General features: G+C 39.5%; 1 protein-coding gene across 1 annotated transcript in view; it reads left to right on the top strand.

Annotated features, from left to right (window-relative positions):
• The first annotated feature begins 662 nt into the window (after positions 1–662).
• LOC104838311 (macrophage mannose receptor 1-like) overlaps positions 663–12,366 on the top strand; it is a 61,557-nt gene continuing 49,853 nt past the window's right edge. The window contains exons 1-4 of the mRNA XM_010578031.1: positions 663–723; positions 4,485–4,886; positions 6,340–6,513; positions 11,355–11,519. Of these exons, the coding sequence (XP_010576333.1) occupies positions 663–723; positions 4,485–4,886; positions 6,340–6,513; positions 11,355–11,519 (802 nt within the window). The remainder of the gene's footprint in view (positions 724–4,484; positions 4,887–6,339; positions 6,514–11,354; positions 11,520–12,366) is intronic.

The following is a 12,366-nucleotide window of genomic DNA, read 5'->3' on the forward strand; positions in this document are numbered from 1 at the left end:
CCCCGAGGGCCAGGCTGTGCCTCCCGCCCCGTCCCCGCGTTCCGCTCCCCGCCGGTCGTTGGAGCAACCTGCTCGCACGTGGGGGAGGAGTGATGGGGACGGGCGGGGGGGTAACCCAAATCCCGGTTCCCCAAAAGTAGGTCTCTGCTACTCCCGCAGTCCTCACGCTCGGGAGAAACCCGGTTGTTCGAGCGGGGGTTTTGTTTGAGGCTTGAGTTCACCTCAGAAAGAGAGGAGGAGGAAGGATGTCCTGCTCCCTCGGCGCGGGTTTGGCTAATTTTCTTGGAAAACAAACCAGTGACACACATGCGACGCTGACAGGGTAGCAAAGGGGATTAAAAAAAAAACACAAAAAAACCAGCACCACAACAACAAAAAAACCCCCAGCCCTCCTCTCAGCTATCACCACTTTATCACCTGCATGTGCCTGGAAGGAGGCTCTTCCCTCCGCTGAGGGGAAAAAAAAAAAATCAGCTTAGGAAAGCAAAGTTTGAACAGCGAATTCCTGTTATTTCAAAACGCCCCATGTGACAGGATATTTCCTTATCATTTCGAGCCCAGAGCTTTCCCCTGATCCACCAGCCCTTCACAAGTGCGGAGGACCTGCCCGGCGGGAAACCCTCTCCTCACAGCGGCGGGGCGCCACGGGCGAAGCCGCGGCGATGGCTCCTTCCCCGCTCCTGCTTCTCCTCGCACTTCTCCCCCGGGTTTTTCCGCTGCTGGGTAAGTGCCCGCAGGGGCTGTGCGGGATGAGACGTGCCGAGAAAGGAGCGGGGTCGTGGCGGGCACCGAGCCCAGCCAGACCGTGGAGGGGGGGTAGGTAGAAAACGTCCGCGCAGGTGGAGAAGCCCGCGGCCATTTTAACCCCCTCGGTGCTGCCTGAGAAGAGCCTCGATGCGGCGGGGCGGGCGGCTGAGGGAGGGCCCGAGGGGAGGCGGTAGCCTCCCCTCGGGCCCTCCCTCAGCCGCCCGCCTCAGCTGCCTCCCCTCTTCGTCCGCACCCTGAGGTACCCAGCAGGCGAAGCTGCCCGACGAGGCGGCCTTTTGGGTGGCAGTGGTGGTGTGGGTGCCAGACCAACCTGTTACCGGCGGTGCCTCGGTTTCCCTAGGCCTGGGGACCTGGTTTTGGCAGCTGGCTTTCGTGGGGGGATGTTGAGGTAGCTGAGGTATTGGCACGGCTGAGGGCTGCGAAAACAGGTGAAAGCTGTGTTTCTGGGTGAAACCTGGAGCTTACACCCGCGCGCTCTGAGAATTACCATCATTTCCAGCGCGCAGCTATTTTTCAGTGAAAGTTTTGCATCTGCCCTTCCTGAAAGCCTCTCGGCATCCTCCACGCTCCAGGTTGAGGTCTACTGAAGCAAAACTTCATAACGCTGCCTTGTAACCATTCTTGCTTTGTGCAATTAGCAGCAATCATTGTAGGCCATCTGGTAAGCGAGAGTCTGCATGGAGAAGACAGTCATCTTACCTGCTTGCTGCCTCATTGCTTCCCCCTCTTTTGCTTCTGGCTTTTGGTGTGCTTTTCTGGTGCTCTCCATTAGTGTTTAACACTGGTAGCACTTCACTGGCTTCACGAGTTACTTCCTGATTTACACTTGCATAATCTGTGATAGTTTGCAAACGCTGCAGAGTGTGAAGCTACCTTGGCATACTGGAAAATTCTACTGTGGAAAAGATACTTGGCCAGTGAGATTTTACAGTACTTGGCACAATTCTTCAGATACAAGCTGAGGCCAGAGATAGACAAATAGTCACAGTGTGGTGGGTGAAGAAAAATGAAAGCCCGGGAGAAAAATTCTATTATGGTCTACTTGGGACTTTTGAGGGAAAAGATGCTAGATCTCCCTGTATGGGTTATAATGGTGAGGTAAGTTGGTTCCTGTGCCTGGCATATTCCTATGCATTTTAAAGAACCTCCTTTCAGGGCTAAGTTTCAAAATATGGATAACTCTGTTAGAAATTGGTGTAATTCAAAGTACCAAGACTGTGGTACTCACGATCGTGCTGTGGTGGACCTTTAAACGTACTGCCTACAGCTCATCTATAGTGAAGAATTGCATCCTGTTAAGGGAGCTCTATAACAAATGTTGCTACAGAACAGTGAAACACAGTTAATGGTTATATAAGTAATTCTGCTCAGCCCGTTTTACAGATACAGCTCACCATGTTGACAGGAATGGTATCAACTGTTTACACAGGAGAGTTGGCAGGGCATAGAAAGTGTTGCACAAATACCTGGCTTGTTTCATATTCTTCTAGACTATCTAATAACTCACACAGAAAGTGTTGTACGTGAATCTCCTTTGGTGTCCCAGCAGGCAGAGCAAACACAGAAATAAAGCTGTAAACTAGAGCAATACAGAACCGTGCTACAAATCTGCTGTATGGTCATGGATGAGACAGGAGCAACTCTGGGGGGAAGGAAATCCTGCAACTACAGTCTCAGCCACAGTTGCTCCTGCATCCTGCTACCTCCTGTTCTGTCCTCCTGTTTTGGCGCCAACTTCAATGCCTGCTTGGCTGTGTTGGCCCTTTAGCTGCTTACCTATGTATTATTCCCTGTCAGAGCCCTGTGTGTGCTGGGGCACTTGTACAAGCAGCCGTGCTGTGTTTACACACTGCTAACGCTTTGTAAAGATGCAGTCAGAATAGCAGAGGGCCAAAGATTTGTCTCTTTTTTTTTTTTCCCACTGGCCAGACATCTTTGTTCAGCTTTCTATCCTTGTTTCTGAAGCCAAAACTGTGCACCCTTTCAGGCTTGGGTGAAACAATCCAGGCTTTTGACTTTGGGGTACCTTTTTCACATATGTAGCATCCTGTCTTTAACACCATAAGCTGCATAAAATAAGGAATGTTATTTTAGGTCACAAATACAATTGTAGCAGTTTGAAAGATCAGGCAGTGTTTTCCACACATGTGAAAATGTCTGACATGTCTTTTACCCAGAAACTTTAAATAAGATTTCAGGAAAAGGAGAGTTGCAAGCATTGCATATATCAGTTTACAATAACATTGTGCTAAATGCTAGTAGAAAAGCAGAATAAAAAAAGTTATCACCAGCAGTGATAATTATACATTTCCTTGTATTGTCTGTGAGTAAAACAGATTGGCAAAAGGCAACAATTTCTGTCTCCAGTGCTCATCAGTTTTACACTACTTCCCAGTGAGTTGGAAGCCAAAGGACAGGAGAAGGAAACTGAACCATGGATGAGATAAGTCTAGGTCAGCTCTTTCTCTGAGAGAGAGGTTATTTGTTCCCAGGTTGTTCTTCTGCAGAAAAGTACAATCATTTCCACATTGGAGCCTCAGCAGAGAAGGGAAAATTTTCTGTGGTTAACTTGTTTCCCTCTTAAATATTTCTCCATTATAGAATTTGTTTAATTTGGTAATTATACACTAAAATAAATAATGTTTTGATAAGCTTCAATCCCCAGAGTCACATATATTAGTATTTCTCTTTCCTAGCTTGTAGCCCAGTTAAAATATAGTTTTAAGACCTTGTGCATCCTGTTACGTTATGTGATCCAGTATCAGAGAGAACTATTAAGTTACTGTGCTGAAATGTATCTCAAGGGGATCAGAGAGGAGAAATTCTCAGTCTCTGGGCAAGACCAGCTCAGAAATGTTGCACTCCATAGTACATCCAAGTGTAAGAGATGCTAAAAACTTTTCTAGTGGTTATGATTTTGAAATAAACCTTGAATACATGAAAATGCATGCTGTAAAGCACTATTTGCTAAGAGGGAGAAATAACATTGGGAGCTATGAAGAGCCTTGTAGATTTTCATGGGTCATTAAGAGACATAACTGATGATGGCAAATCCCACTGTTGTCAGTATTTTAAGAAAGGAGAAAAATCACTGATTACTCTAGTTGAGTGAAAAATGAATATGCTGTTCTAGCCCTACAAGTAGCTTGTGTATAAAGCTTAAAAAAATATCCTTCCCCTCAGTTAAGACTTAAAGGATCTTAGCAGAGCTTATGGGAACAGAACTCCCCGGTGTGGGGAAATGGAGCCTGAAGAAATTAGTGGCTGTTGTCATCTCCTCACACCTGGAAGCCAGGATCAAGGAGCCAGTGCTGCTGGAGGGCTCAGTGTCAGGATCTGCAAGTGTGTGGTGTGCGTGCTCCCTTGTTTCAGTAACTCCCATGGGTGCAGTTTGGAATAATAACACGAGTGTGTTTTTTCTCTTCAGTTTCAGCCATGCTATAAGTTACAGGAGACACTAGAGCTGCACCTCTGCTGCCTTGTGCTTTTGCATGTAGATGCTTTCACTGACGCAAATAGTTGAAATGTCCTCACATCTGAACTAGTTGCATTCTACAGTCACTTTAACAGGTGTATGCCACAGGAGTACCGCACCTTCTTTTGCTGAACAGATTATGAGATTTTAACCCCAAGAATAGTGTCTAGATTAATATTTCATTTAGATAGTATGTAAGATTACTTCAAACCAAATTATTCCAGTGTTTTTTGTCTTACAGATACTAGCATCTTCTTAATATATAATGAAGATCACAAGCGCTGTGTACTGGCTCAAAGTTCTAATTCAGTGACTACTGCTCCTTGCGTTCAAGAAAATGAGTCACAAAAATTCAGGTGGGTCTCAGATCACCAGCTTATGAGCATAGGATTCAAATTGTGCTTGGGAGTGCCTTCGAAGAAAGACTGGGTTCCGATCACTCTGTATCCTTGTGACAAGGCTAGTGAACTTCAGCGATGGGAATGCAGAAATGAGACTCTCTTTGCAATCCAAGGGGAAGATTTGTTTTTCAACTATGGAAACAGACAGGAAAGGAATATTATGCTGTACAAGGGATCTGGTTTATGGAGTAGGTGGAAAGTCTACGGAACCACAGACGATCTGTGTTCTCGAGGCTATGAAGGTAAAGTTCTGTAAATTAATTTCTGTATTTCAAACTCATTTCTATGTGTTTCTAATTAAAATATTTAGAAGTGTAGGAGAATTTCCTTCATCTCGTTAATGATCAGTGAGTGTGACTTCTGGTGAAATCAGGAATACTTCAGTGTGTGTTTTATGTTTTTTGAGGGGTTCATTTTGCTTTTTTGTCAAAGTTGTCAAAGTTCTGACAGATAATTAACTGTGCATGGTAGTGATTCATTTGAAGAGGGGAAAAATAGTATATGGTTATTCAGAACATGTGTATAACTATTAGACAACAGTTAATGATAGCTTTTACTCTTTACATGTGTACAGAAAGACCTAGTGTAAGTGTATAGTCATGTTGATTATGTTTTTTTCTTTTTCCTTGGGGAGAAAATATTAATTATGCTGTAAGGATTTAGTTAACTCTTGACATCTTCAGCTCCAGTATATTGAAGATGCATTCCTAGGTGTTTGAAGTGAGTCTCAGAGTTGGTGCTGAAGTGTTAGACAAAGAAATAAGATATTTTAAATAGTTAAATTTGAAAAAGTTATGTATGATACATACATACAGACAGACACATATATATTTATGATAAGTATCTGGGAATATGTTTGGCTCCCATTTAGCATTCTTTAATAAAAAGAAGTGGTCACAGAGGGAGGTATGGATGCATTTTCCATGGCTTACACAATGGCTGATTACAGTACTAGTCCTTGTTCTAAAGCCAGAATAAAAGAACTCTAGCAAAGCAAATTATGTGAAAGGAGGCGGGGGGAGATGGCGTGATGGCCTGCCATTCCATCCTCCTTTGTTTTCTAGCAGCTCTGTGAGACAGTGACCTTGGTATGTCACCTCTCTAGCAGTCCCTGTCAAGTAGTGTTCCTCTGTATGTCCTCCCATCAATGCATGTACATTATATGTGCACTCACAGAAAACTGCTTTAGTTACTTTGATAAGTTTCATCGAGTCAGGCTTCCGATGAAACAAAAATTACCTTTAGATGCCAGTGGAAATTTTATTTGGGTGTAGTATATTGGAGTCACCTGTGGTATATATCTTTCAATTTTATATGTACGTGCTCTTCCCTGTGTAAAATGGTCCACAATTGAGTGGGTTATTGACAGAAGAATCAGCAGTTGTTTGTGCTTAAAAAGAAAATTGCTTAACTGTGTGGATTTTATACTTTTGATTGTTATACATGTAAAATTTAACACAGGAATGTACTTGTCTTAGCTCAGTCAGTTCTGGTCAGTGGTCTGCTTAAGCAATAAAAGTTTGTCTCATTGTGGACATGGTTGTCAACTTAGAGAGTAAAATTATCGATGTCCCATTTCTAGTACAGTTAAGCATTGCTTTCTATAATTTCCTATAATATGATCATAAAGCTGAACTGATGTATATCCCATGCTTATGACTGTTTATACATTTTTAAATTCTTATGTCTCCTTAGATACCTACACAGTGAAAGGAAATGCCAATGGAGCACCTTGTGTATTCCCTTTTAAGTTTGGTGATAAATGGTATGCTGACTGCACAGATGCTGGCAGATCAGATGGCTGGTTCTGGTGTGGAACCACTTCAAACTTCGATGTTGACAAGATATATGGATTTTGCCCATTGAAATGTAAGTTTTGTATGTTCATGATTCTGTTGTACTGTTATTCAGCTGACTGGAAATATTGGTGTCTTCATCATGTGCTTTACTGTACAAAATACAGTCTGAAATGGTGCATTTTTCTGTCTTTACTCAGCCTGCTATCCTTTTAGGAACTACTTAAATACATAAATATAGGGCTCAGCATAAAAAAAAATTGACCAACTACATCCAGGTGGAAGTGTGTTAATCATATGCTGGAATCTGTAATTACACCATTTACTTAAATAGACGGTTAATTAGATGTAAAGACGCTACATTAGTATATGCAAAAGGCTGTGTAGAAATTTGTGCAGCAGAACTGGAAGCTAGAATATAGCTTAATTGAAAATTAAGACTACTTTGTAGAATGAGTTGCCTTTTAAACATGAAGGAGCTTACATGAACTTTTTACTAAATCCCAGTATTTCCCAAATCTGTGTGCTATGTTGTAGTTCTGTATTTAAAATCAATGAGAAGTATTTATATTCTAAATTCCCTAGTTTGAGTACAGTTAGAGTTTCAACCATAGTATTATGAATATAAAGATCTTTATTAAGAAATGTTGATATTACTTTAAGTAAATTGGAGTAATATGCCTGTATGTATTTGAGTTCTTTTAAATTTGAATACAGTTTCTCTGAATTTCTGTGAAACATGTACTAAGCATTTTGTCTGCAAGCTGCTGCTTCTTCTGTCATGCTGAGAGAGGTAGCACTTCTCCCTCCCTTCTTCTTATTTATCATGTTTTGCTGTAAAGCTCCAGTTGACCACAGTCAGAGCTAAAGAGAAAAGTATGTCTTTCCTTTGATGTGAAGAAAACAGTTTGGGCTGATCTTAACTGGTTTGGTGATGAAATATTAGTGTCCTTGCCTGATCTCCATGAATGCTGCATTCATTATTTGAGACAAATAAAAATTTCATGTTTGTTTGTTTGTTTGTTTGTTTCTATACCAGTATTATTTTCAAGATATCAAAAAACATGTTGGGAATATCAATCCTATCAATACAGCACATGCAAGGTCAACTTAAGAATGCTACCTGTCTAGTGTTCTCTGAGTATAGCAAATAGGAGGTATCATTAAATTTTGTTTAATTCTTTGGCATAATGCAAGGAAATCCATTCAGATGACTGTGATTGCTTTTGGAAAAAGCTGCTTCATGCTGATTGCCTGCATGTTTCCTTCCTGATTCTTCAGTACTGGCTATAAAATATTCAAGTTTGGGTCATGTATTTTAATGAGAGACAGGCTGTGCTAGCAGAAGTTTTAGTCAGCCCTATGAAAGAGGAGTGCACTGCATGAGAGAGTGATAAGTTAATAAACTTCAATAGCACCTTTAAACATAGAATGTTTAAGTCTTTTTATGTTAAAGTTTATTTAATAAGAGTGAAATGTTTGGTTTTTCTTAAACTGGCTGCGGGAGCAAAGGCGTGATATGAAAATATGTGGTGCAACCTATTACAGCTGTTCATACTGGGGCCTGGACATAAGTGAAATTATCATGACTGAACCAGTCACTTTTTTTCATTGTGAGCAAAACCAGCTCAAATGTTCTCCAAAATGAAGAGGGCATAAGACTATAATTATAACAGTTATTATACTCAATAGAGGTGTAGAAATTTGACCAGTGAGATAACGTAATTGTGAGTATGACCCTTTATTTGGTGCTTTAAAAAGAGATGCTGATACACTGAAAGTAGAAACTTAAATGCCACAGGAAGAATCAGAAGTGTTGCTATATCAGACAATTTTTAGTAGCTTAGGAAATACTGGTTTTTTACAGGTTACACTGTGTCTTTTTGAGCTGTATGTTGCACTGCAATATAAAAGTAGGTGCTGGGGAAGAAAACAGGTTGTACAGTATAAGACCATCAGGAGAGTGAGTCATGAGATATGCCTATAGCTGTATTCAAGTGAGCAAAAGTCTATTGAGGCCCCTTTCTTGACAGATGAAAGAGCTAGAATTTCTGTGAAGAATTTAGAAAGCCTTATAAGTGATGCATAAAACTTGCAGCTGACTAGGAAGGAAACAAAAAGTGCAGAGAATGAGGAAATATTTAAATAGTCATAGCCTGGTATGTTAATTATTGGGCAAATCTACATCTTTGTATTCATTCACAAATACTGAATTTATTTTTTTATGACAGGCTTTTTCCCCATGCTGGTGTTTCAAGATATTTTGAAGGGGTTTTCATTGTGGTTCTATGGCTGGTTCAAAATGCCTGGTGAATTGGTCAACTAAGTTATATGGGGTTAATTGTGTTGTTTCTTCTGATTTATCTGGAATTCATAACCTGACTTGGACCTCACAATTTTTTCTAGGAAAGAGAAAGAGAGGAGCACTTTGGGAAAAGATATCTAAGTGAAGATAAGCATGTGAAGGAAGTTTAGTATAATTCAGACTTTTTTACTATTGACAGCATTGTATCTTTATATACTATATTATAAATTCACATAAACTGTAATGTCTTTATTATGAGATTCCTTCCCTGCTATATGCTCAGAGAGGAAGTGATGGCAGTTATTTGATAGATTGTCTAACACGATTTATATTCAGTTTTTGTTTGCCATGATTTTATTCATGCGGTTTCCAAGGATATTGGACTAAGACTCCTACTTGCTTTGGATGGATAACTAAACAAACAAGAACACTTTATTGTTACTGCTAGTCAAAGGCCAGATTTCAGCTTGCAATTTTGAAATTAAAATCTCTCAAGATTCTTCCATTTCCTAATTCAGGAGAAAGACCGTATTTTGATATGGTAATCATGTTGACTTTTTTTTAATTATAAATGTCATAAATGTCTGCATTAGTCAAGACTTTGTGCCTTTCCTGTAAGTTTGAACTTGTCTGTCAAGGGCTATAGCAGAAATTCAATGCATTTTTGGTCTGCTTTGCTTTGTTTTAAAGACTGAGAATTTTCAAAGACACAAGTGAAATTTTCCAATTTACTATATCATACTTCTGGGGTTTTGATAGTAATCAGCGGAAATAACTAGTTCTCACTAATTTCAGTGTATACAAAAAGCATGCTGAATTCATCTGTGTAGGGATGAAGTTCAGCTTTTAAATTATTTTTCCAGTTATGTACTAAAGACAGGTGGGGTTTAACATTAATTTAGTTTAGATGCTAAAATATATCATTCCAGAAAAGTGATTTGTCTTCTTGTTTCTTGGGATACTAAACTTTAAACAATAGCATATAGATTTTCCAAAATCCTGCTCTGTGAAGGTATTTGACTTCACAGAACTCAAAAATCTTAAAAACAGATTTGCCAAGGTTCATAAATGAACTTTATTTTTATGAAAGACAAAAATTCTACAGGAGAGCATCGTATGCAAGTCAGCTATAAATTATGAGACTGGGAGTGTGAGGCGGAAGGTTGGATGAATGCCTGAGACTTGTTTACCTCTTCCTCTGTAATAATTGTACAAGATTTATAAAATCTTTTCTATCAAGTCAGAGGCAGTTTTATTTACTGAATTATAGATTGTACTATTTTTGCAATCTCCGTTTTATCCCAGGCTTGTGCTTGTGCACAGGAATTTATGTTCTTGTAGAACACAGTGTAGTGAAGAAATTTTGCCTTCTGATAGTCATAAAATATTTTGGACAGAAGTTGGTTTGTGGATAGTGATAATGGGATGAAAGTTCCCGTTTTTAGTCAAGTGTCATTATTACAGTAGGTTATATTAGATTTTTTTAAATAAAGATAATTTGAAAAGAAGCGCTTCATATTATCTATAGACTTTCAGATTTAATACAGGAAAAAGTGGAACTAGTTACTGACCTGCTGACATTTAACATGTATCATCCTTTGTCTTGAGTTTTGTTTATTGTACTGTTTTCCTCTTATTTGCACACTTAAGTTTTCTGAGCTCTCTGAATTCGGAAAAGGAAAAGACCTCTTTCTCAAATTTTTCACAGCTTGCAACTTGAGAAACTCTGATACAGGCTGCAGGATTTTCAGTCATTTTCCCATTGTCAGCAGACATACAGTGACCTCTGCTATACTCTGCTTTTGTCATGCAACTTTAATCTCTTCATGTGATATGTTGCTCAGTGTTGGGGGCTCCTGTAGGTTCCATTTTTGGCAGAGCAAGATCATACTTGTGGAGATTCAACTGAGACGAGCCAGGAGAGACTGCAGCAATGTAAGGAGCGTGGTACCTTCTGGGGCCACTTCTAATGTTGGGCCCTGCTGGATGATGTTTTCACTGGTTTAGCATTGCCTAAATGTGCCAAGTTCAGGTATTCAAGGAGATCACAGTCAGGTCACATGGCAGAGAAGAAAGCGTGATGGTATGTCAGATATATGTATAAGACAAATCAGGAATTGAAAGAAAATGTGAGATGGATGCTGGTAATGTAAGTTTTGCCTTCATTGCTTGGGTCTGATTACCTCTGTCACAGTAAGAAAATACATAGTCACTTTACATAGTGCCCAAAATTAGTAAAAAATTGGGGTTTCTAATCTCAGAAAAGTGGTCAGCTTGATATACGCTTTAGCTAGCATAAATCTGGAACTTTTTAGTCTTTTTCTCCACATAGCATGACTTTAGCCACTCAACTTCTACCTTAAACAGCAATTTTGTTATACTGGAGAAAATGGTGACCTTGTTTCATTACCTGTGTACTGTCCAACACAGCTGTCATGGTTTAGCTCTGCTCTGGATTTACTAACACGTTAGAGAGCCTCAGGACTCCTTTCAAACCAGTTGCCTATAGCAGTGTTTAGGTTTTGTGTATTTTTGCTACGCAATTTATTATGTATTTTACCTGGCTCCGTCTTCATGATCAGTAACAGCATTTCTTTTTCTCCCTACAGTTAACAGTATTGATTTGTTGTGGAGTACAGATCCTTTAACAAATGTCCAGTATCAGATAAACTCTGAGGCAGCTCTGAAATGGCACCAGGCAAGAAAAAGCTGTCAACAACAGAAGGCAGAGTTATTAAGCATCACAGAGTTGCATGAACAAACATACCTGACAGGTAGGGTAATATTATCCATCAGGCTTTTTTAAAAGGGCATTATTGTAACAGTGACACTTCTATAGCATGTTACATCTTGAAAATTGCTACTTGTTCAATTCTAGTAATTAGTAAATTTAAATTGTTGTCTTGAATGATTCAGCTGGGAAAATCAGACAGATAATGATTATTTTATCTTGATTAAATATTGCCAGAAGCTTAGAGTAATATAAAAAATACAGCAATTAAGTAATGCAAACAAGGAAGAATGAATGTTGGAATGCAGAAAAATGCAAAATAGTTTGTAAACCAAAAATGTAGATACCAAGATTGCATCCTTCTTGTGCTCTACTTGTGTGCCCTTGTCAGCATTTTTGGCCTATCTCATTGAAGCTGTCATATCATCAGTATGTGCTAAAATATGAAAAGAAAGAAAAAGAAGTAATAAACAAAAGGACTCACAAATAGCTTGTTTTATTTTTGATCTCCTTCAGTGTTTTTTGAAGTAATTTCCAAACTTCTCTGAGAAAATTATCTTCTGAATTTGTACTTGAATATATTTACATTCTATGGTGAGACAGTCTCCTCTTTATTACCTTCTTAGCCTGTGTACACACATGAAATAGCCCACTAATTCATCTATTAAATAGATTAGAAAATATTTTGAGTATGTTACATCAGTTGGAAGATAAGCAATTCTATGCCATAAGCTATATGTCGTACTACGTAAGTTCACAGAATCAGAGAATTAGAGAATGGTTTGAGTTGGAAAGGATACTTAAAGATCATCTAGTCCACCCTCCCTGCCATGGGCAGGGACATATTGCACTAGATCAAGTTGCTCAAAGCCCCATCCAACCTAACCTTG

The sequence above is a fragment of the Haliaeetus leucocephalus genome, unplaced genomic scaffold, assembly GCF_000737465.1.
Source record: "Haliaeetus leucocephalus isolate CR32 unplaced genomic scaffold, Haliaeetus_leucocephalus-4.0 Scaffold0, whole genome shotgun sequence".
In the NCBI taxonomy this organism is placed as follows: Eukaryota; Metazoa; Chordata; class Aves; order Accipitriformes; family Accipitridae; genus Haliaeetus; species Haliaeetus leucocephalus.